Raw genomic sequence first — 20,673 nt, forward strand, 5'->3', positions numbered from 1 at the left:
CTCACTTACAATTGCAGTGTATACTTACAATATTCATTTTATGTCAAGCATGCAGCCCAAGGGGGTTTTACACAATTTCCTACCCCTCAGTGGACTGTGATAGGAGGACTTTAGAAACAGGCCTTACCTTTTTCACCTCTGTGGCAACTGCCTCAAGCTTTGGTGATCCCTTAGCTCATGGCCCTGGCCCTTAATATTTTTACCCCACAAATATACTTTATTCAAAAAAATCAGTAAAGGTACATTTAAAAATAATGCAAAGAAAGTTACAGAGCAATAAAACCAAATTGTCTCCATGTAGTATGCTCCATTTCCAAATGTCTCTTTACAATTATAATACTGTTAATACTTACAATATACATTCCATGTCAGGCATGCAGTCTGAGGGCAAGAAACATTTCACATTGAAAACCTACAGAGAGGGCAATAGAATTCATATTTTCTCCATATAGCACGTTCCTCTCCAAGATGCCTCAATTTAATTTCAATACCCTTGATATTCACAAAATACAGCAAATATGAGTCATTCAGCCCAAGGGGTTTAACACATATTCCTGCCCCTTGGTATAGCATGGCTCAAAGGTCTTAGACAACGACACATCCACATGAGGCCTCTGCGGTGGCTTCCTCAAGCTTCAGTGCACCTCTCAGCTCATAGCCTTGGAATATGCCAGCTGACAACATTCAGTTGAGGACAGCTCTTTTAATTGGAAGACGAGCAGGTTTCAGACAGACAAAAGAGCGTCTTTCACCGAGTTGATGATCCTCCAGCTACAGTTGATGTTTGCCTCGGTGTCCATCCCTGGAAACAGCCCATAGAGCACAGAGTCCTGCATCACGGATCTGCTTGGGATAAACCTCAACAATAACCACTGAATCTCTCTCCAGACCTGCTTTGCAAAGGCATGTTCCAGAAGGAGTGAACAGTGGTCTCATCCCCCGCCACAGTCAACTCAAGGGCAATGGGAAGAGAGGGTGAGATTCTGGATGTGTTAAGGATTTGATGGGGAGAGTCTTTCTCATCACCTGCCAAGCTACATCTTGGCACTGATTTAAAAATTCTGGTGATGAGTCATTCTACCAAATTACTGACAGCCTGCTCAAGAAATCATCCGGGATCTGCTATCTTCTGTTCCTGCAGTACCTCTGGGACATCATGTGCAGTCCATGGAGTTTTGGTCAAAGGTGTTTTTCTGCATAAACCTTTCCACGAGGGAAAGGTGATATGGCATGGTCCAACAACATGGCCAGATCCATTCTTCGAGATACTGGATGAGCTGGTGCCTCAGCACATGGTGACATTTGGTGTTTGCATACCGATTATCTATGCACAGCTTGATGCAGCCCCAGGCAAAGGTAGCTATCAGGATGAGAGAAAATGGGGCATGTTTCTTTTCCCCTTTAACTAGAGGTTTATACACCCAATCCCTGTGAACACAGCCCATTTATAACCACCAGATAAAGTGGAAGATGGCTCAAGTGACTGCCACGGCACAGGGGTGAGGAATGGACCAAACTGCGGCACAGCGAGCAAATCAGAGAGAGTGCCTCACACCTGGTGTCCAGGTTTTTACCTGCAATGGAGAGGGAGCATCGCTCCCACATGCCCAGTTTTTGCTTAATCATAGCTTATCGTTCCTTCCAGTTTTTAGCGCATGCTACGAACAGGAAAGAGGAGAGAGGGCAGCCCTGCCTGACTCCAGGTTTGATCAGAAAGCTTTCTGTTTCCCACCCATTGAGTGAAACTGCGCTATTGACATTTGTGCAGAGCTGTTGGATCCAATTGAGGATTCCATCTCCAAATTCCATTTTGGAGAGCGCGCACATCATGTAAGTGTGCAACCTTCTGTCAGAAGGCCTTCTCCTGGCCCAAGCTGATGAATGAAGTGCCCACCCCTTGCTCCCTGTCCAGTACATATGCAATTGTATCCCTGAGTAACATGAGGTTCTCAGAGATCTTCCTGACAGATACAGCGAAGTCTCATCAGGACAGATTACCAACTCCAGAGAAAGCGTGACCTTGAAAATTTGGACTGCCTTTTGCAGTCCACAATGAATACCTTCTGAACAGTTTAGGATGAGCAGCACAGTGGTTAGGACTGTTGCTTAACAGTGCCAGGGTTCCAGATTTGTTTCCCGCTTGGGCCACTGTCTGTGCGGAGTCTGTACGTTCTCCCCGTGTCTGCGTGGGTTTCCTCCGGGTGCTCTAGTTTCCTCCCACATGTCCCGAAAGTCGCACTTGTTCGTTGAATTGGACATTCTGAATTCTCCCTCAGTCTGCCCGAACAGGCGCCGGAGTGTGGCGACTGGGGGATTTTCGCAGTAACTTCATTGCGGTGTTAATGTAAGCCTACTTGTGACAATAAAGATTATTATTATGAACAGTTAAGAATATAAGTATTTGGGAAAAGCAGATGACAAAGCTGGATTCTGCCATTACACCCTGAAGTGGTTGTAGCTTCTTTTAACACTGCTCAATGGGATAGATGAATCTAACATGGCCTGAATTGAACAAAACATGGAAAAGTCACCCATTTCTTTCCATGCTATTGAGGATAAGATCTATGGTCAATGCATTTGTTTTACAAGGCTACCAATTTCCCGAATGAAAGCTTTTACTTTGCGACATCAGAGATAGTTCAGTTGGAACAAAGGGCTAATTGAATCATGATCTAGGGAACATACAGCTTGGAGCAATTAAAAAGATTTGGACAAGTCAATTCTCAAAAAGAAAGCATTGTGCTGCCAAATCGATTCTTTGCATTATGCTGGGATGTTCGTTGACAGGCAATAACTTTTCTGGAGTGAATTGTGTCTAATTGAATAAACGCGGTGATTAGTCGTTACGACAAGCTGCGTAAGCTGGAGAGATTCATCCTGGAGCAGAATATCGACAGCGACAGGTGTTTGTGCGGACACCCAGAAAAATGGTGATAAATATTCTAATGAAGATAAAATATTGTTCATTGTTCCCTTTGTATTTTATGGAGCAAAATTGTGAATAAGCAGTTTCTCACCATAATGAGAGTGCATCAGGTATAATAACAAAGCTTGCTGACATGGAAGGGTTCTTTGATGAACATTACAGAACTCAGCTATTTGGGGAAAGTAATTGTCACAGCTGGGTGTTGCAAATGTACACTAAAGCTGTTATAGCTCCTTTTAAAGCTGTTCTGTGGGATAGATTAATCTATAACGGCCTGGTGTGAGTGAAGCATGACAATTTCATGTACACTTGAATTATGATTCGGTAAAACAGTCAACGGCCTTGTGTAATTTTCCTGTTGATGGCGCAATAATGGATTTTGCTCCTTCCGTTTTCTCCCCTCTCCCCTGCTGAAGTCACTGACCCAGGGGCCCACATGTAAAAGCAGCTCTTTAGCTTTTGACCAGTGTGGAAAAGGGATCCTAAAACCAGCATCGGGCCTTTCAACAGGATTCCTGCCTGAGGTTACACCACCATAAGGGGTAGGAGCAGAATTAGGCCATTCGGCCCGTCGTGTCTGCTCCGCCATTCAATCACGTTGGAAGAAACCCTGAAGGAATTGCCCCTTCACCTGTCATGTTGATGTAATTAAACACCGAGTTGTGCTTATTATGTTTGCATATATAATTAACCAGCGGTCCTCCCCTGGCATTGCTCCCAGTAAATCTAAAAATATAAGGGGCGTGATTCTCCGACCCCCCCCGCCGGGTCGGAGAATCGCCGGGGGCTAGCGTGAATCTCGCCCCCGCCGTGTCCCAAATTCTCTGCCACCAGAGAATCAGCCAGGGGTGGGAATCGTGCCGGTCGGCAGGCTCCCCTCGGCGATTCTTCGGCCTGCGATGGGCCGAAGTCCCGCCGCTTTCAACCCTCGCCAGCCGGCGTGGATTGAACCACCTACCTTACGGCGGGGGCAGATGGCGCGGGCGGGCTCCGGGGTCCTGGGGCGGGGGGGCGCGGGGCGATCTGGCCCCACAGGTTGCCCCCAAGGTGGCCTGGCCCGCGATCGGGGCCCACCGATCGGCGGGTGGGCGTGTGTCGTGGGGGCACTCTTTTTCTTCCGCCTTCGCCATGGTCTCCACTATGGCGGAGGTGGAAGAGACCCCCTCCACTGCGCATGCGCGGGGATGAGTGAGTGTCCGCTGACGTTCCCGCGCATGCGTCGCCCGGTGAAGTCGTTTCGGCGCCGGCTGGCGTGGCGCCAAAGGAATTTCCCGCCAGCCGGCGGGGCGGAAATCACTCCGGCGCGGGCCTAGCCCCTCAAGGTGAGGGCTTGGCCCCTAAAGGTGCGGCCCGACGCCGGAGTGGTTCCCGCCACTCCATTATGCCGGATTCCCCCGCCCCGCCGGGTAGGGGAGAATCCCTGCCATGAAATGTGTTTTTGTCCATATAATCTGCAGTGCCTTATGCTGCTGCAAAGGCAGTGTTGGGTCCTGCTAATGCCACCATGTATAAATTGTAGTTGGGTAACTGGAAGCTGAAGCCAATTGAAGTTGTAGTTGTAGATTGGCAGGTGTTTGTTAATTTTGGGTTCCTGGTGAATGATAAGGGACGTCCTGTGGTTCACTGGACATCATTCTGCTTCTGAGCCAGACGCTCTAGGTTCGAGTCCTACCCCAGGGCCTGATGGCCATGGAAGGTGCATTCATAACGCAGATTGATGATCGCCCTACAAAATCCTTCCACCACACTTATGGCAGTTGGTAAAAGCAGGAGAAAGTGCTGCCTCATCGTCCCACGGACCCGAATTCAATTCCGAGCTTGGGTGCGCGGAGTTTGCACGTTCTCCCCGTGTCTGTGTGGGTTTCCTCCAGGTGGCGGATCCGGGTTCCTCCGACAGTCCAAAGATGTGTGGTAAGGTGGATTGGCTATGTTAACTTGTCCCTTAGTGTGTCCAAAAGGATAGGTGGGGTTACGGGGATAGAGTGGGGGGGGGGGGGTGAACCTAGGTGGGGTGCGCTTTTGGAGGGTCAGTGCAGACTCGATGGGCCGAGTGGCCTCCTTCTGCACTGTAGGGATTTTATGATTTTATGAAACTACTGGTCAGCCATGCTTGATGTGGAGTGGCGGCACTCAAGCTATAGCCCCTGGTGACAGACTAGTGACCTGTTCCATGGACAACTAGCCATGAAAGCAAACCTAAGCAATGTGCTTTTTTGTCAGCCACATGCATCACTAGAAAGCCTCTAAGTCTAGTTTGATGGTAAGACCATATGGTTTGGAGCAGGAGTACGACATGAAACTTCTTTTAGTTTAAAAAAATATTTTTGCATCTACAACGATAATGTACCACTTTGAGGAGTAACCAGAATGTAACATCTCACATGTGACGTCCCGATGCACAATATAGATGCTCTCAATATTTGAAAGTTGCACAGGAGAATTATGGCTTCAGGGCTACAACGCACTTTATTTTATCGGTTGCAATAGAGCACAGAGTCTGGTATGTAACTGTGCTCCTTTCTAGTTTTATACAGTTTGTCCATCGCTGCATGAGTCTGCTACATTTAAAACGGACCATCAGTACAGTAGTACTCTGTGTGCAATCCTTGTTCTGTCTGCAGAATAAAATAATAACAGCGTTAATATCAAGCTGGCCAGTGATGCAAACACCGTGTTCACTATGAATTATTTAACAGTGTGAGGAGAGTATTTCTGACTTTGAACTTCTCCTTTGAAGATGAAAACAAGGTGCTAACTTCAGATTTTGTGTCCCACCGCCCACAACAGTTCACACGTCTTCCCACCTTTGCCCATAAAAGTAATCAGCTTCAACTCTGCGTGATAGCACTCGCCTTGCCTGAAAATGTTCCCTCCCATTAACTTCTCCTCCCCAATCCCATGAAAGAAAGAGACAGGTCCTCAACTGCTTCCCACTAGGAAAGCTAATAGATGTGAACGTACTGAACTCTGAAGCCTCCCCAGCTTTCGTTGAAACACTTTGGGGTTGATTCAGGTCAGGTCGCAGCTTCCTACATGACTACATGCTCAGTGGCACTCCATCCCAGCTATTCCTAATTCGGGCCACTCAACCATTCCAACCTGTTTAAGGAGACTATGGGAAGAACCATGTGTCCTCCCCATGGCGAGTTTGGTTGCGGGGAGGGGCGGGCGCATTTAATCAGGCAGGCAGGTGAGGATCCCGAACCTTCCCCCTCCCCCAGGAGTCCACGGCAGGAAGGGAACGTCGACGAGCTGGCTGCAAGAAATTGATGTCCACTTAAGGGCCTCACCCCATCAACAGTGGGCAGGGGGCTCACCAAGCGGGGAGTGGGACAAGCAAACCCAATGTGTCCCTCATTCAAAGGCACTTGGTGCCTGCTTGAGTGTCCAGCATCTGGAAAGGGAGGCTGCTGCTGAGACCCACCCTTCTCCCCCTCCCCCACCCCCGGCAACACCCTCCCACTCACCAGTGCTTACCTCCACCCTGGAATCCAGCATTCATTGTGGGCCTAGGGTGGGTATGGAACCTGGGGCAGCCTTCATCTCACTGGTGGGACTTGCGTTTTGTGGAGCTGCCAGCGTCTGAATGGCTGGAAGCTCTGGATGGATGGGGTTTATGGGCCTTGATCCCAGGAAAGACCCTGCCAATGGCCTATTGACCGCCCGAGTGCAACATGATGCAGTGGGCCTTCCTGGTGAGGTGGGGCTCTCACCAGCTTTCCAGCTGGCAGCCAAAACCCCCGTTGCCTCTGCAAGATTCCACGCTACTCATTCGTAAAGGCCACCAGTCTCTAGTGGAGATGAACCAACATTTTGAATGCAGAAGGATTTTTAATGTTTTACATATAAATAAATACAGAACTGCATCAAAAAGGCTTTGCACTCAGAAAGAGCAAAACGCTGGAAAAAGAATTTTCAAGTAAATATTTCCCATAAATTACTGTTTATGTTTCAATGCTGGTTGGTTAAAAGCTCCCACTTTCAGGGCAGCACGGTGGTGCAGTGGTAGCACTGCAGTCTCATGGCGCCGAGGTCCCAGGTTCAATCCCGGCTCTGGGTCACTGTCCGTGTGGAATTTGCACATTCTCCCCATGTTTGTGCGGGTTTTGCCCCCACAACCCAAAGATGTGCGGGTAGGTGGATTGAACACACTAAATTACCCCTTAATTGCAAAAAATGAATTGGGTACTCTAAAAAAAATTTTTTTAAAGCTCCCACTTTCAACATTGCTGGTTATTCACTTCCGCATCCTGACCTAGGTGTTGATGTTCAAGAAGCAGTTTCATTTGAATCCTGGAATGTTGGTGGTCCAGTGTTGTGCGTGGTACGTCACACCTACACCTGCCCAGTTACAGACATTCAGTACAGGAAATGGAAACTTGTTGCTATAAATTGTTCATTTCTAATCAAACCCATGAACTCGTTTTCGGTGTGTAATGCAGCGTGAGCTTTGTAATTGTTTCTGAAATGTCGAAGCCCTGGATTGACGCAAATATTAAGATCTGAAATGAATACTGACAATTACTGGCCCAAACAGACATAATTAATTAATTATGAACAGCGAACTTGTTTCAACAGGCTCTTTCAAAGTATTTCAACAAACTATCTCCTGTATTTCCATTAGCTAGCTTGATATCTGATCAAATTAAATTAAAGATCAGTGCCATTTTGAAATAGTTTATTTATAATTCCAGGCATTCTGTTACGTTAAAACAGCTCCGAAGGTGCAGTGGATAAATGTGCTATGATACTGGGCGATGCAGACCAGCTTTTTTTAAACACTGTTCTTGGAGGCTTTTTGCCCATCCCCTGTTGCCCTGAACTTGTGGGGATAGTGCAGCCACGAGGATGTTGGACAGGTTTGATCCCCAGTCTGTGCTGAGTCTGCAGATCTCAGTTGGAGCCAATGTGGGAGAACCGTAGCTGGCCGTGGTGCGTCCATCTATAGTCGGGGGAGAAAGGAACCAACCATTACTCCTGCTTCTCGTTGCCATCCAATAATCCGTACTTGCAGCCCAACAAGGACATGATCAGACTCAGCCACCATTGGCATCCTCAGCCTTTGCTTAAAGATTGACCAGCAGGATGAGGAACAAGAGGACTACCTGTATCCAGGGCGCTGCTATCTAGCATAGCATGGCCTTGGCGTTGAACAGTGAAAAATTGGTTTGATGACGTTTTTTTTTGTTGAAAAACCTGCCAAACTGTTCTTGTAGAACTCACAGAAGGGAACTCCATTCTTTAATGTCACATACATTTTGGCGAAATCTGACACCTCCCCGAAAAGAACCTTAAAAGTTGAGGCTGAATTTTTAAAGGGAAGAATAAGTAAATAGGTGAAGTAGAGGAAGACGTAGTGGAAGGGGAGAGATGGGTAAACTGTTTATAACTAGTTCTACAACTAGTTATCCAAATAAATGTTTAGAAATAGCAGTCATCGGGGGCAGCACGGTGGCGCAGTGGGTTAGCCCTGTTGCCTCACGGCGCTGAGGTCCCAGGTTCGATCCTGGCTCTGGGTCACTGTCCGTGTGGAGTTTGCACATTCTCCCTGTGTTTGCGTGGGTTTCGCCCCTACAACCCAAAGATGAGCAAGCTAAGTGGATTGAACACGCAAAATTGCCCCTTAATTGGAAAAAAATAAATTGGGTACGCTAAATTTATAAAGAAAAAAAAAGAAATAGCAGTCACCAGGTAAACATTGTTTTCATCTAACCTCTTTTCCCCTGAGTAACAAGTCGGACTTCATCCAGAATGCTTGATAGACATGACCAAGATCTAATCGTTGTGTTTATACTTCAGCTGATCAAACAACAGGTGAATGTCAAATGATTCTAACCTTCAGAGATTGATGTAGGCTTGACATTCAACAGTGATTTAATTTGTATTCTCTTTCCAGAATTGCTGGAGGCACAACCTGTCTTAATCAATTGTTTTGATTGGTGTGGCCTAATGTGAAATTTAAATTGTGCTTTATGATTTATGATGATGATTTTGCAATCAAGGAAAATGCCTTATTGTTTGCGACAGTGATCAAGTTAGTCTTATCATCCTCCTATTAGGAATCCTGTACAAAGGAAATGGAGAAAATCAGTTCATTTCTCAGCAGCCAGCTGTGATCAACAGCATCATGGGCAATGGGCGAAGACGCAGCATCTCATGCCCGAGCTGCAATGGCCAGTCGGATGGCAACAAACTCCTGGCGCCCGTGGCTCTGGCGTGTGGCATCGACGGCAGCTTATATGTCGGTGATTTCAACTACATCCGCCGTATCTTCCCTTCCGGGAATGTGACGAGCATCCTAGAGCTAAGGTAGGTCCAGAGCAACAAAACCTGTCCTGCGTACTACAGCTTCCGCACAATAGAAAATGTTTTTCTTTCCAACTCTCCCTCTCTATTACTTTCCCACTAGGACACAGAATCTAAGCGGCTGTGCAAATTGAATGATCAAATTTTGCAGCAATGCCAAACCCATCTCCTCTCGCCTCACCTGTGATAATATCATAACTGTAAGAACTGCAAGGGTTAATGAAGTGTCTAGCTTAACCACTAGATTGAGCTACAGTTATACGTATGTAAGGCAGTGATGAGCCATTAAGCCTTGTGGGAGAGTGTGTGCAAGAGTTAGCTAGGGAGAGTCAGAAGTACAAATAGTGTGAGTGAGAGCAGATCACAGTTTATATCAGTATTAAGATTAGCTGTAGATGAGTGTAGTTTAAATGTTAATAATCAACTGTATGTTCTTTAGGAGTATGTGTCGAATCCAAATTAGTAGTGTTAATACATATATAGCTTTGTTTAAGTTTGAGCTATTTTGTTGTCTTTGTGAACACTACACCAACCGTTCTGAATTTAAACCACACAAAGAACACCACACCACCCACCCATGGAACACGACATCAATGTGGACAGACACCTTGTTCAAACTCGTGTGTTGATTTTGTTCAGATAGACACAAAAAAATAGAATAGTCAAACATTTCAATCCCTTAAAGGTTAACATATGGCATTCTATGGGGAGTGGGGGGAGGAAAGTAAAAGACTAGCTACCCCTTAATCAGCAGTATGGCAGTAACAAAGCTATTATTACAACATTGGATCTGGGTTGGTTTAAAGCTGCTTTTTTAGTGTTGCCTGTGTCTGTTAATTTGAGAGAAATATTTGAATGCAATGGCTCACTGCAGCAGAGAGGAAGAGAGTTGACTTAAAGCATAAAGTCATTGCCAAATGCAATAATTAGCTTCAAGTCCCCTTTCTAGTGAGGAACCTTGCACACACTCCTGAAGTGCACTCATCCGAACACAATTGGGCATGCAGTTTCCTTAAAGAACTGATGCCACTTCCAAAGCTCAACAGTTGCAAATATATAACTAATGCGGTTAAATTAATTTGTACAACTTGAATAATCCATGCGCTAATTATTGTACAGCTTTGTTCAACTGCCCATTAAATTGCATTTCTGCTTGCATTCCTGGAATGTTAGGTGGTGTGAAAGTTCATTGACTCAATAAGAATCTCTTCCACTGTGCGGACAGAAATCTAGGTTACCATTGCTTGCATGTGGGTCAATGCTGGCAACCGTTAACGCAGTGCTGTTGCTATGAAGGAGTTACACATTCAAAAATTCTATCTGCCTTGTTATGAAGGATAAAATGAACAAGTGTCTGGTCAGTGAATTGGCGAACACGTCAAAGTCAATCTGTGTTGCAGATTGCTATTAGCGTGCACTTGTAGTGAAGCAAAGCTGATTTGCCTGGAAACCGTGTTCTGTTCGCGTGATATTAAAATGATGTGACGGCTCCCCTTCTAATACAGTATAAACAGTTTGAACCGCTTTGACACACTGATATAGATGCACTTTATTCAAATTGGACTCACTTGTTTATGTTCCACAGCTAATTCGCACTTCTCTTCTCTTTTTCTTTCTTGCTACGTACTAAGAAATAAAGATTTTAGACATAGGTAAGTTTTGGGAATTGTTAAGTCCTTGACTACATTTACATCAGCTTCTATGTTATCATTAACTTTTCCCTCCTTTATAAACTGTCCTTTCTTTATAATGTCTGAGTCCCACCTTTGCCCACAGGACTGCTGGATATGCTTTTGCTTTCAATATTTTATTGAGGGCTTGATGAGAGGTGTTGGGGGGGGGGGGGGGGGTTAGGGGGTAGGTGTACCACTGAGGAGCCATCCAGTGTAAGTCAACATCTTCATCTTCAAAATCTTAAAAACACAGAAACAGAACCTGATTGCTTTCCAGAAATATTAAAGAATTAAACTCGAGTTTGTTTTATTACATTCACGTACAGAATCGTACAGCATAGAAAGGGGCCATTTGTCCCACCTTATTTGTGCTGGCTCTTTGACAGAGGTGTTCCATGAATCATGCTTATTTGCCCATTGCCCAATAATCCTCAACAGAAACCGATTCTTGTGCTGGGGGTTTGCAGTCCTCCCGGTGGCGGGCATCGCCACGGGTGGGACAGAAAAACTTGGAGAGCGGCTTTTCCCGTCTTGTCCGTGAGAATTCCCCAGCCCGTGGGACTGGAAAATCCCTTGGAATTGATTTAGTTGGTATAGACACAGGAAGCGGGAACAGCCTATTTAAGATTAACATTTTAAATTCTGTGGGGCAAGAACTTGAGAAAAGCTATCTATTATCAACCAACTTGACTTACCCTATGAGAAATTCAACGTTTCCCCTGCATGTTTATGTCTAATTTCCTTTTGAAATGTAACCACCGAACCTGCTCCGTCTGTCTTTTCAGGCATTGCATTGCTGAACAATGCGCTCCATTTTTTAAAAATCCTCTTGATCTTACCTCTGGTTCTTTTACCAAAGATCCCAAATCTGTGTTCTCTGGTGACTGACTCTCCAACTACTGGAAGCAGTTATTCCTCAAGTTACTTTGACAACGGCCTTCATGGTTTCAAACACCTCTATTAATTCTCGCCTTTCACCTTCCCTCTTCCAAAGAGAATTTTGGTCTCTCCACACAATGGAAGTCCTTCATGTACAGCTTAGAATTTCAAGTCTTCCAGCATTTTGAATGTTTCTGCATCAGAAACTATTTGTTTTATGATGCTCTGTTTTTCTATTTTATAGACCACCGCTTTGACTATCTTTGGCATCTCCCTTTGATGTCTGTTGAGCTGTTACCTTTTTTCCTTTCCTCCCTCACCTCCCTCAGCTTTGAGACGTACCTTCCCAGGGGAGTCCAGCCAGTTACTGAACGGTTATTGCCGCATTAAAGAAAACATTATTAAATTTGGACCTAGTAGAACGATTAAATCATTTCTACAACCTTTCGTGTCAGGAGGGTTGAAGCCTGATTCCTGGGTGTTGGAGATGTTGTACTATCGAGACAGCTTAATTCTTTCATTTCCTCTTCCTATCCTCCTGCGCAATCGGATTAACGAATGTGACTGAGGCACTCTGCATGGTTTCCCATCATTTTGTTTCTTGCATTCATTGTACATCACCTTTTAAATGTCAACTTGGCTTAATGGTCCCACTCAGTCCTCCAAATCCCTGCCATTGATTTGAACACTTAATCTGGGCTGACACTCCAGTACAGCACTGAGGGAATGCTGGATCGTCAGAGATGAGGGGCGTCATTCTCCGACCCCCCGCCGGGTCGGAGAATGGCCGTTGGCCGCCGTGAATCCCGCCCCCGCCGAAGTCTCCGAAGGGAGAAAAGTCGGCGGGGCGTTAATGGCGCCGCTGCCGCGGAGAATGTCACGGGTCTGCGCAAGGCAGCCGATTTTCGGCCTGCCGATATTCTCCCTTCCGGATGGGCCGAAGTCCCGTCGACGTGATGACCGTTCACGTCGACGTGAATCAAACCTCCTTTTCATCGGCGTGACCCGGTGCTCCAGGCTCACGCCGACCAGCGAGGAGGTGAGTGACGGCCTGGGGGGTTGGCTCTGGGCAGGAAATGGCGTGGCCGCAGACTGATTGCCTGAGGAGAGGTGTGTCTCGGCTTGTGTGTGTGTGTGGGGGGGGGGGGGGGGTGGGGGTTAGAGTAGGCTGGGCTCCGGGGGAGTGCCGGGAGGGGGTCCGTGCCGGGGTGGAGGTTGGGGGTTGTGGAGGGGGTCCGTGCCGGGGTGGAGGTTGGGGGGGGTCCGTGCCGGGGTGGAGGTTGGGGAGGGGGTCCGTGCCGGGGTGGAGGTTGGGGGGGGGGGGTCCGTGCCGGGGTGGAGGTTGGGGGGGGTCCGTGCTGGGGTGGAGGTTGGGTGTTGGGGAGGGGGTCCGTGCCGGGGTGGAGGTTGGGGGGGGGTCCGTGCTGGGGTGGAGGTTGGGGGGGTCCGTGCTGGGGTGGAGGTTGGGGGGGTCCGTGCTGGGGTGGAGGTTGGGGGTTGTGGAGGGGGTCCGTGCCGGGGAGGAGGTTGGGGGGGGGTCCGTGCTGGGGTGGAGGTTGGGGGGGTCCGTGCTGGGGTGGAGGTTGGGGGTTGTGGAGGGGGTCCGTGCCGGGGTGGAGGTTGGGGGGGGTCCGTGCTGGGGTGGAGGTTGGGGGTTGTGGAGGGGGTCCGTGCCGGGGTGGAGGTTGGGGGGGGTCCGTGCCGGGGTGGAGGTTGGGGGTTGTGGAGGGGGTCCGTGCCGGGGTGGAGGTTGGGGAGGGGGTCCGTGCCGGGGTGGAGGTTGGGGAGGGGGTCCGTGCCGGGGTGGAGGTTGGGGGGGGGGGGGTCCGTGCCGGGGTGGAGGTTGGGGGGGGTCCGTGCTGGGGTGGAGGTTGGGTGTTGGGGAGGGGGTCCGTGCCGGGGTGGAGGTTGGGGGGGGGTCCGTGCTGGGGTGGAGGTTGGGGGGGTCCGTGCTGGGGTGGAGGTTGGGGGTTGTGGAGGGGGTCCGTGCCGGGGTGGAGGTTGGGGGGGGTCCGTGCTGGGGTGGAGGTTGGGGGTTGTGGAGGGGGTCCGTGCCGGGGTGGAGGTTGGGGGGGGTCCGTGCTGGGGTGGAGGTTGGGGGTTGGGGAGGGGGCCGTGCCGGGGTGGAGGTTGGGGGGGTCCGTGCTGGGGTGGAGGTTGGGGAGGGAGTCCGTGCCGGGGTGGAGGTTGGGGAGTGGGTCCGTGCCGGGGTGGAGGTTGGGGAGGGGGTCCGTGCCGGGGTGGAGGTTGGGGAGGGGGTCCGTGTCGGGGTGGAGGTTGGGGGGGGGGGTCCGTGCTGGGGTGGAGGTTGGGGAGGGGGCCGTGCCGGTGTGGGTGATGGGAGGGCAAATGAGTTGGTCCACCTGGCCAGGTGCCAGCCTCCAACAGTTGGACCCATGCGGCCCATGCCACCTGGCTGGGGGGAGGAGGGGATATGGGCAATGATGACATGTCGTCGTTCCCCTCCCCCCCCACCAGGCCGTCATGTTTTCAGACCATCCAGCGATGTTGGCCGCCGTGGTGGCAGCCGCTCATGTCTATGTTGCCCTGGATGAGGAGGAGGAGGAGGAGGAGGAGCGTGCCAGAGAGGCGGCGCAGGCTGCCGCAGAGGGGCAGGCGGCAGCCGCCCAGGCTGGAGGGACACCTGACCGACAGGGGGAGGAGGACGTCGCGGCCCCACGGCAACGGAGGCACCCGAGGGCGCCCCGTGTGTACCGGCCCCGGCAGTCATACCAGGACCTCACGGACCGGGAATGCAGGAGGAGACTCCGGATGAGCCGGGAAACCGTGGCACACATCTGCCACCTGCTGGCACACCTGTCACCGCGTGGCACTGGCGGGGGACACCCTCTCCCCGTGTCCGTCAAGGTTACGGTGGCCCTGAACTTTTATGCAACGGGGTCATTCCAGGCACCGAGTGGGGACCTGTCCGGCATATCGCAGACATCGGTGCATCGGTGCATCCGGGCAGTGACAGATGCCCTTTATGCCATGGCGCACCGCTACATCCGCTTCCCCGTGGACCGGGCCAGCCAAGGTGCCCGGGCCGTGGGCTTCTCTGCCATTGCCGGGTTCCCCATGGTCCAGGGCGCGATCGATGGGATGCACGTCGCCGTGCGGCCACCTGCAGATAACAGGGCCGTGTTCACTAATAGGAAGGGGACCTATTCGATGAACGTACAGGTGGTCTGCGACCACCGCATGATGATCCTGCACGTCTGCGCCCGTCACCCAGGCAGTGTACACGACTCATTCGTGTTGTCGCGGTCATCCATCCCCGGCATGTACGAGGGACGCCATCCCCGGCTGAGGGGCTGGTTGCTGGGCGACAGGGGCTACCCATTGCGATCGTGGCTGATGACGCCTATACGGAGGCCACGCAATGAGGCGGAGAACCGCTACAATGATGCCCATGTAGCGACAAGGGGAGTGATCGAAAGGTGCTTTGGCGTGCTGAAGATGCGTTTCAGGTGCCTGGACCTCTCTGGGGGCGCCCTCCAGTATCGGTCAGATAGGGTCGGCCGCATCATTGTGGTGTGCTGCGTCCTGCACAACATAGCCCAGCAGAGGGGCGATGTGCCGCAGGCAGAGGAGGGCGGAGTGGAGGAGCAGCAGGAAGAGGCCCAGTCCTCCCCAGATGAGGGGGATGGGGGCAATGGTCAGGGCAGACGGGGTAGACACAGACGGGTGGCTGTCCACCGTTACCGGCTGGCCCAGCGGGCACGGGACAGACTGATAGACGCCCGCTTCACTGACTAGATGGGCGTGGGAATCGGGTAGTATGGCCACAGACCGCACACCATGACAACAGCCGACCACCCACACCCCCCACCCATCCACCCACCCAGCACCCTCACCCCCCTCCCCAACCCCACACACCCCACCCGCATGCACACCACCCCCCCACCCCCAATTGCCGATCCACCGGCGGCACAACGGGCCGGGCTCACCCAGTTGCGGGTGGACGCATGTCTATCGCAGGCCATGGAGAATGATGACAACCCGCCTCCGATGAGCTCCTGGCTCTACATCGTTGGACTATGTCTGACCCATGGCCACAGTACCACCATCCACCCGGACCATCCCTGCATGCGGCTGTGACACTGCAGCGCACGGTCCCGTCCTCTGCCCGGGGGATGTTGATGGCGGCCCAGGGGGAAGGGGGCAGACTCACCTGGGGCTGAGGTAAGACCACCCCTCACACACACACTTGCGCTCAACGTACATGACACCCCCGCACACTTTGGACAGAGCACAAAGGCAGCTTCGGTAGGTGTAACATTGACTTTAATAACCAAAGGAGTTCATGCACGTGCCCTAGCGCCTAAAACTCATCTGTGCCCTGCACCCGTGCCAACTTACTCAGTGTCTAATTGTTTGGCCTTACGGGCCCTTTGACTACGTCTACGTGGTTCCCCAGACGGTACAGCAGAACTGGAGGTGGACTCCTGTGATTCCTGCCCTCTGACACTGGATCCCTTTGGCGGCCGTTTCCTGGGGCGTCCTGGCCTAGATGGGCCAGGCTGCGGCCCGGGCGACTGGGATGGCGAGCTGCCAGCCTGTCCTGCCCGTTGCCCACCCGATGCACCTGGGACGGAAGGGGGGGAGTCCGAGGTGTCGCGGTGTACCGGGACCTCCCCTACAGAGGGAGCCGGGACGGACCACACCACCTCCTCCTCCCTCGGGGTGCCCGATGGCCCCCAGGCCTCTACATGGGTGGGGGATGCGAACGGACTGGCCATCCGACGCGCCCCCGACATCTGGCGCTGCCAATCCTGGAGGCCCGTGCTGGTATCGACAGGGGTCTGCAGGTTTGCAGCCATGGAGCCCAGGGGGTTGTCGAACCCTGTCTGCGACAGTGCGACGCCAGCTCGCACATGGCCACTGGCGCCGATGCCCTCAGCGATGGCCTGCTGAGACTGGGCCATGGCCTGCAGAGACTGGGCCATGGCCTGCAGAGACTGGGCTATGGCCTGCTGAGACTGGGCCATGGCCTGCTGAGACTGGGCCATGGCCTGCTGAGACTGGGCTATGGCGTTGAGCGCATCTGGCGCTGGCACTGGCTCATGGCCTCCTGTGAGAGGGCAGCCATTTCCTGGGCCACAGACGCCGCCTGCACGGAAGGCCCCAGGCCTCGCAAACCGTTCCCCATGTCTGACACCGTCGTACCCATTGCCTCCACCGCGGACGCCACCCGTGCGGTGTCAGCCTGGGTGGCACGCATGACCGGGACCACTCCCAGCTCCTGGACGCGGGTGGACTCCTCCACCTGCGACCGCAGCCGCCGCAAGCCACCCGTCACCCTATTCGCTCGTCTCCGTGTCGGTGGTTGCATCGGATCTATGTGTGGGTGTGGTAACTGCAGGAACCCGGGATCCATCTGGGCGGCAGATGTTCGCTTGGCCTGGGCTGCCCTCCGACCGCCCGGTCCCTCTGCTGCTCCTACCTCCACCTGCTGTACCGGGACGGCTGTGTTGTGCGCACCAGTGAGTGTACCAGACGCCTCATCACTAAAGTGCCCAACCGTGGTGAGTGTTTCTGCGATGGTGGAGGGTGTTGGTGACAGCAGTGGCGTTGTGTCGTGCTCTTCGTCCCACTCTGAGTCCATGGCACTTTGGGGTGGGGGTTCGTCTCCACCCATCCACTCTGAGTCACTGTCCGGTATTTCGTCTTCCCGGGTAGGGGTGTCCTGGGTAGTGCTGTCCCGGGTAGTGCTGTCCCGGGTAGTGGTGTCCCGGGTAGTGGTGTCCCGGGTAGTGGTGTCCCGGGTAGGGGTGTCCTGGGTAGTGGTGTCCCGGGTAGGGGTGTCCTGGATAGTGGTGTCCTGGGTAGTGGTGTCCTGGCTCGGATGTGACGGGGGCCTGTGGCTGCCCCCCTCATCGCTGGGTGGTCGCTCCCGCACGTGACGGGGGTGTCGTCTCCCTGTTGCTCCAGGTCTCTCCGTCTCCCGTGGTGTGCGAGAGGCATCCTGCGGGCGTCGCATGCTGGAGGGTCCGGGTCTCTCCGTCTCCCGTGGTGTGCGAGAGGCATCCTGCGGGCGTCGCATGCTGGAGGGTGCGGGTCTCTCCGTCTCCCGTGGTCTCCGAGGGGCATCCTGCGGGCGTCGCATGCTGGAGGGTGCGGGTCTCTCCGTCTCCCGTGGTCTCCGAGGGGCATCCTGCGGGCGGTCTGCATCTGCGGGGATGGGTGCCTGGACGTTTGGTCCTGCGATACACAATGAAGCATGCATGGTTAGACATCAGGCAGTGATCAGGTGATACGGGAGAGGGGGATATAGGGGAGGGGGGATATGGGGACGGGCTGTTGGTGGCTCACTTGCTCGTGGGGCCCCGACCTCTGCATCAGCAACCTCCCGGTCCTCAGGTCCGCCAGCCAGTTCCAGGGCCCTTTCCTCGTGTACGGTCAGTGGCCTCTCACCAGCGGGCCCTCCTCCAGTCCTCACATGCTCCCTGGTGTTGTGTGCGCGCTTCTCCTGTGGGGGGGGGTGGCAGGGGTAAAAAGCAACAGTGTTAGGCAGGTATATGAATGCACGCCATCGGTTGCGCGTGCATTGCAGAGGTTAAGGTTAGGGCTGGATTCACTTGGGGATATGGGGGAGGGGGGGATATGGGGGAGGGGGGATATGGGGGAGGGGGGATATGGGGGATATGGGGGAGGGGGGGATATGGTGGAGGGGGGATATGGGGGAGGGGGGATATGGGGGAGGGGGGGATATGGGGGAGGGGGGATATGTGGGAGGGGGGATATGGGGGAGGGGGGGATATGGGGAATATGGGGAGGGGGATATGGGGGATATGGGGGAGGGGGGATATGGGGGAGGGGGGATATGGGGGAGGGGGAATATGGGGGATATGGGGAGGGGGATATGGGGGAGGGGGAATATGGGGGATATGGGGGAGGGGGGATATGGGGGAGGGGGGATATGGGGGATATGGGGGAGGGGGGATATGGGGAGGGGGGAATATGGGGGACGGGGGATATGGGGGATATGGGGGTGGGGGGATATGGGGGAGGGGGGAGTATGGGGGAGGGGGGAGTATGGGGGAGGGGGGATATGGGGGAGGGGGGATATGGGGGAGGGGGGATATGGGGGGTATGGGGGATATGGGGGAGGGGGGATATGGGGGAGGGGGGGATATGGGGGAGAGGGGGATATGGGGGAGAGGGGGATTTGGGGGAGAGGGGATATGGGGGAGAGGGGATATGGGGGAGGCTCACCCTGCCTGCTCTGACGAGGTCGTTCACCTTCTTGTGGCACTGGGTGCCTGTCCGTGGTGTTAGGGCCACAGCGGTGACGGCCTCTGCCACCTCCCTCCACAGACGCCGGCTGTGGCATGGGGCAACTCTGCGGCCGTGCCCGGGATACAGGCGTCCCTCCTCTGCTCCACCGCATCCAGGAGCGCCTCCACATCGCGTGACTCGAACCTCGGGGCTGAGCGACGGCCAGCCATCAAGTCGGGTGTTGCGGTCGGCTGTTCCGGTCGGGTGGGGGGGAGCTGCGCGGCCTTATGAGCCGTCACGCCGTGCAGCGCGTATGACGCTGCACGGCGTGAACCACTGCGCAAGCGCGGATCCCGTTACGTCGCTGCTAGCCCATTTCGGGCCGCAGACTATCGGCCCATTTTTATGACGTGACGCAAGTGGGATTTGCGCCGTTTTTTGCGCCGATCGGCGGAGTTTCCGCCGATAACGGAGAATTTCGCCCGAGGTGTCATAAATATAATGTTTTCTGTTCTGCTTGTAAATCTCCTCTGCTCTCTCTCCAGAGCAATTGTGTCTTTCCTGTAATGTGGTGCCCAAAACTGTGCACAAAATTCCAGCTGTGGCCTAACAACGTTTTATACAGTTGCAGCGTTACATCCCTGCTTTTGTATTCATTACCTCACCCAATAAAGGAAAACATTCCAGATGTTTTCTTTACCACCTTATCCACCTGTCCTGCCACTCACAGGACCTATGGACATGCATGTCCTCTTTTATTTCCTCAATCCCATTTCAATATCCTCCCATTTATTGAGTGTTCCCTTGCTTTGTTTACCCTCCCCACATGCATTGCCTCATACTTTTCCGGATTGAATTCAATTTGCTACTTCGCTGTCCACTCAACCGAATCATTGATATAATTCTGGGGTCGGCAACTATCCTCTTCACTATTAACTACATTGCCAATTTTCTGTGTCATCTGCAAAGTTCCCGATCATGCCTCCCACATTTAAATCCAAACCTGAGCGCGGTGGAACACCACTGGAAACCGTTTCCCAGATGCAAAATTGAACGGTTGTGACAAGATTGGACATAATCATGATTTGAGGCGTGTTCCTTAATCTCACGCCCTTGTGATTAGTTATCATTAACGTAGAGAAATGAACTTGGGCCAGATTAACACCAATCATCAACTTCCAATACTCTCCCCAAGCTAGTTTGCAGCCGAACATGCTCACACTGGCCTGCCTCTTCATGTCACACCTTGAAATAAAATTGAGATGTATGAGGAGCATTTTTACCTGATCCCTGAGCACGCCATCCCAAAATATAATTCCCCTCAATTTTGTAGAGCCCCTGAATTATCAAACTTTGATGAACAACATCCGAATCACAGCCTCCATGTGCTTGTATCAGCAGCATTATTTAATCTGCTTTACTGGCAGACTTTGCTTTGCTCCCGTGTTGAATAGAGAGCTGGGAATAATTCCAAATATCAAGTGAGTTTTAAATAGGCATTGTTTTATCAACTTGCAGAATAAGTGTTGATAAAAAATGCAAATGGTTTTAAAGAGCTTACTTAACAGAAAAGATAATGGTGATTCAGGAAAGAAATTGTTTGTGGAATAAATATCCTTTTGGATGATCTCAGCTTATTAGGCACTTGGTACTGCCGCACATCATGAA

The 20,673-nt window shown here is 52.3% G+C and overlaps 1 protein-coding gene across 29 annotated transcripts in view; it reads left to right on the forward strand.

The window, feature by feature from the left end:
- Positions 1–20,673, forward strand: part of LOC140429166 (teneurin-3) — a 3,593,949-nt gene that overhangs the window by 3,521,877 nt on the left and 51,399 nt on the right. For 23 of the 29 annotated variants that reach the window (XM_072515817.1, XM_072515806.1, XM_072515810.1 and 20 more), the window contains 2 exons: positions 8,986–9,235; positions 10,864–10,884. In XM_072515817.1, the coding sequence (XP_072371918.1) occupies positions 8,986–9,235; positions 10,864–10,884 (271 nt within the window). The remainder of the gene's footprint in view (positions 1–8,985; positions 9,236–10,863; positions 10,885–20,673) is intronic. The other 6 variants (XM_072515811.1, XM_072515813.1, XM_072515815.1 and 3 more) reach the window with 1 other exon arrangement.

This window comes from Scyliorhinus torazame, chromosome 9 (assembly GCF_047496885.1).
Source record: "Scyliorhinus torazame isolate Kashiwa2021f chromosome 9, sScyTor2.1, whole genome shotgun sequence".
Taxonomy (NCBI): Eukaryota; Metazoa; Chordata; class Chondrichthyes; order Carcharhiniformes; family Scyliorhinidae; genus Scyliorhinus; species Scyliorhinus torazame.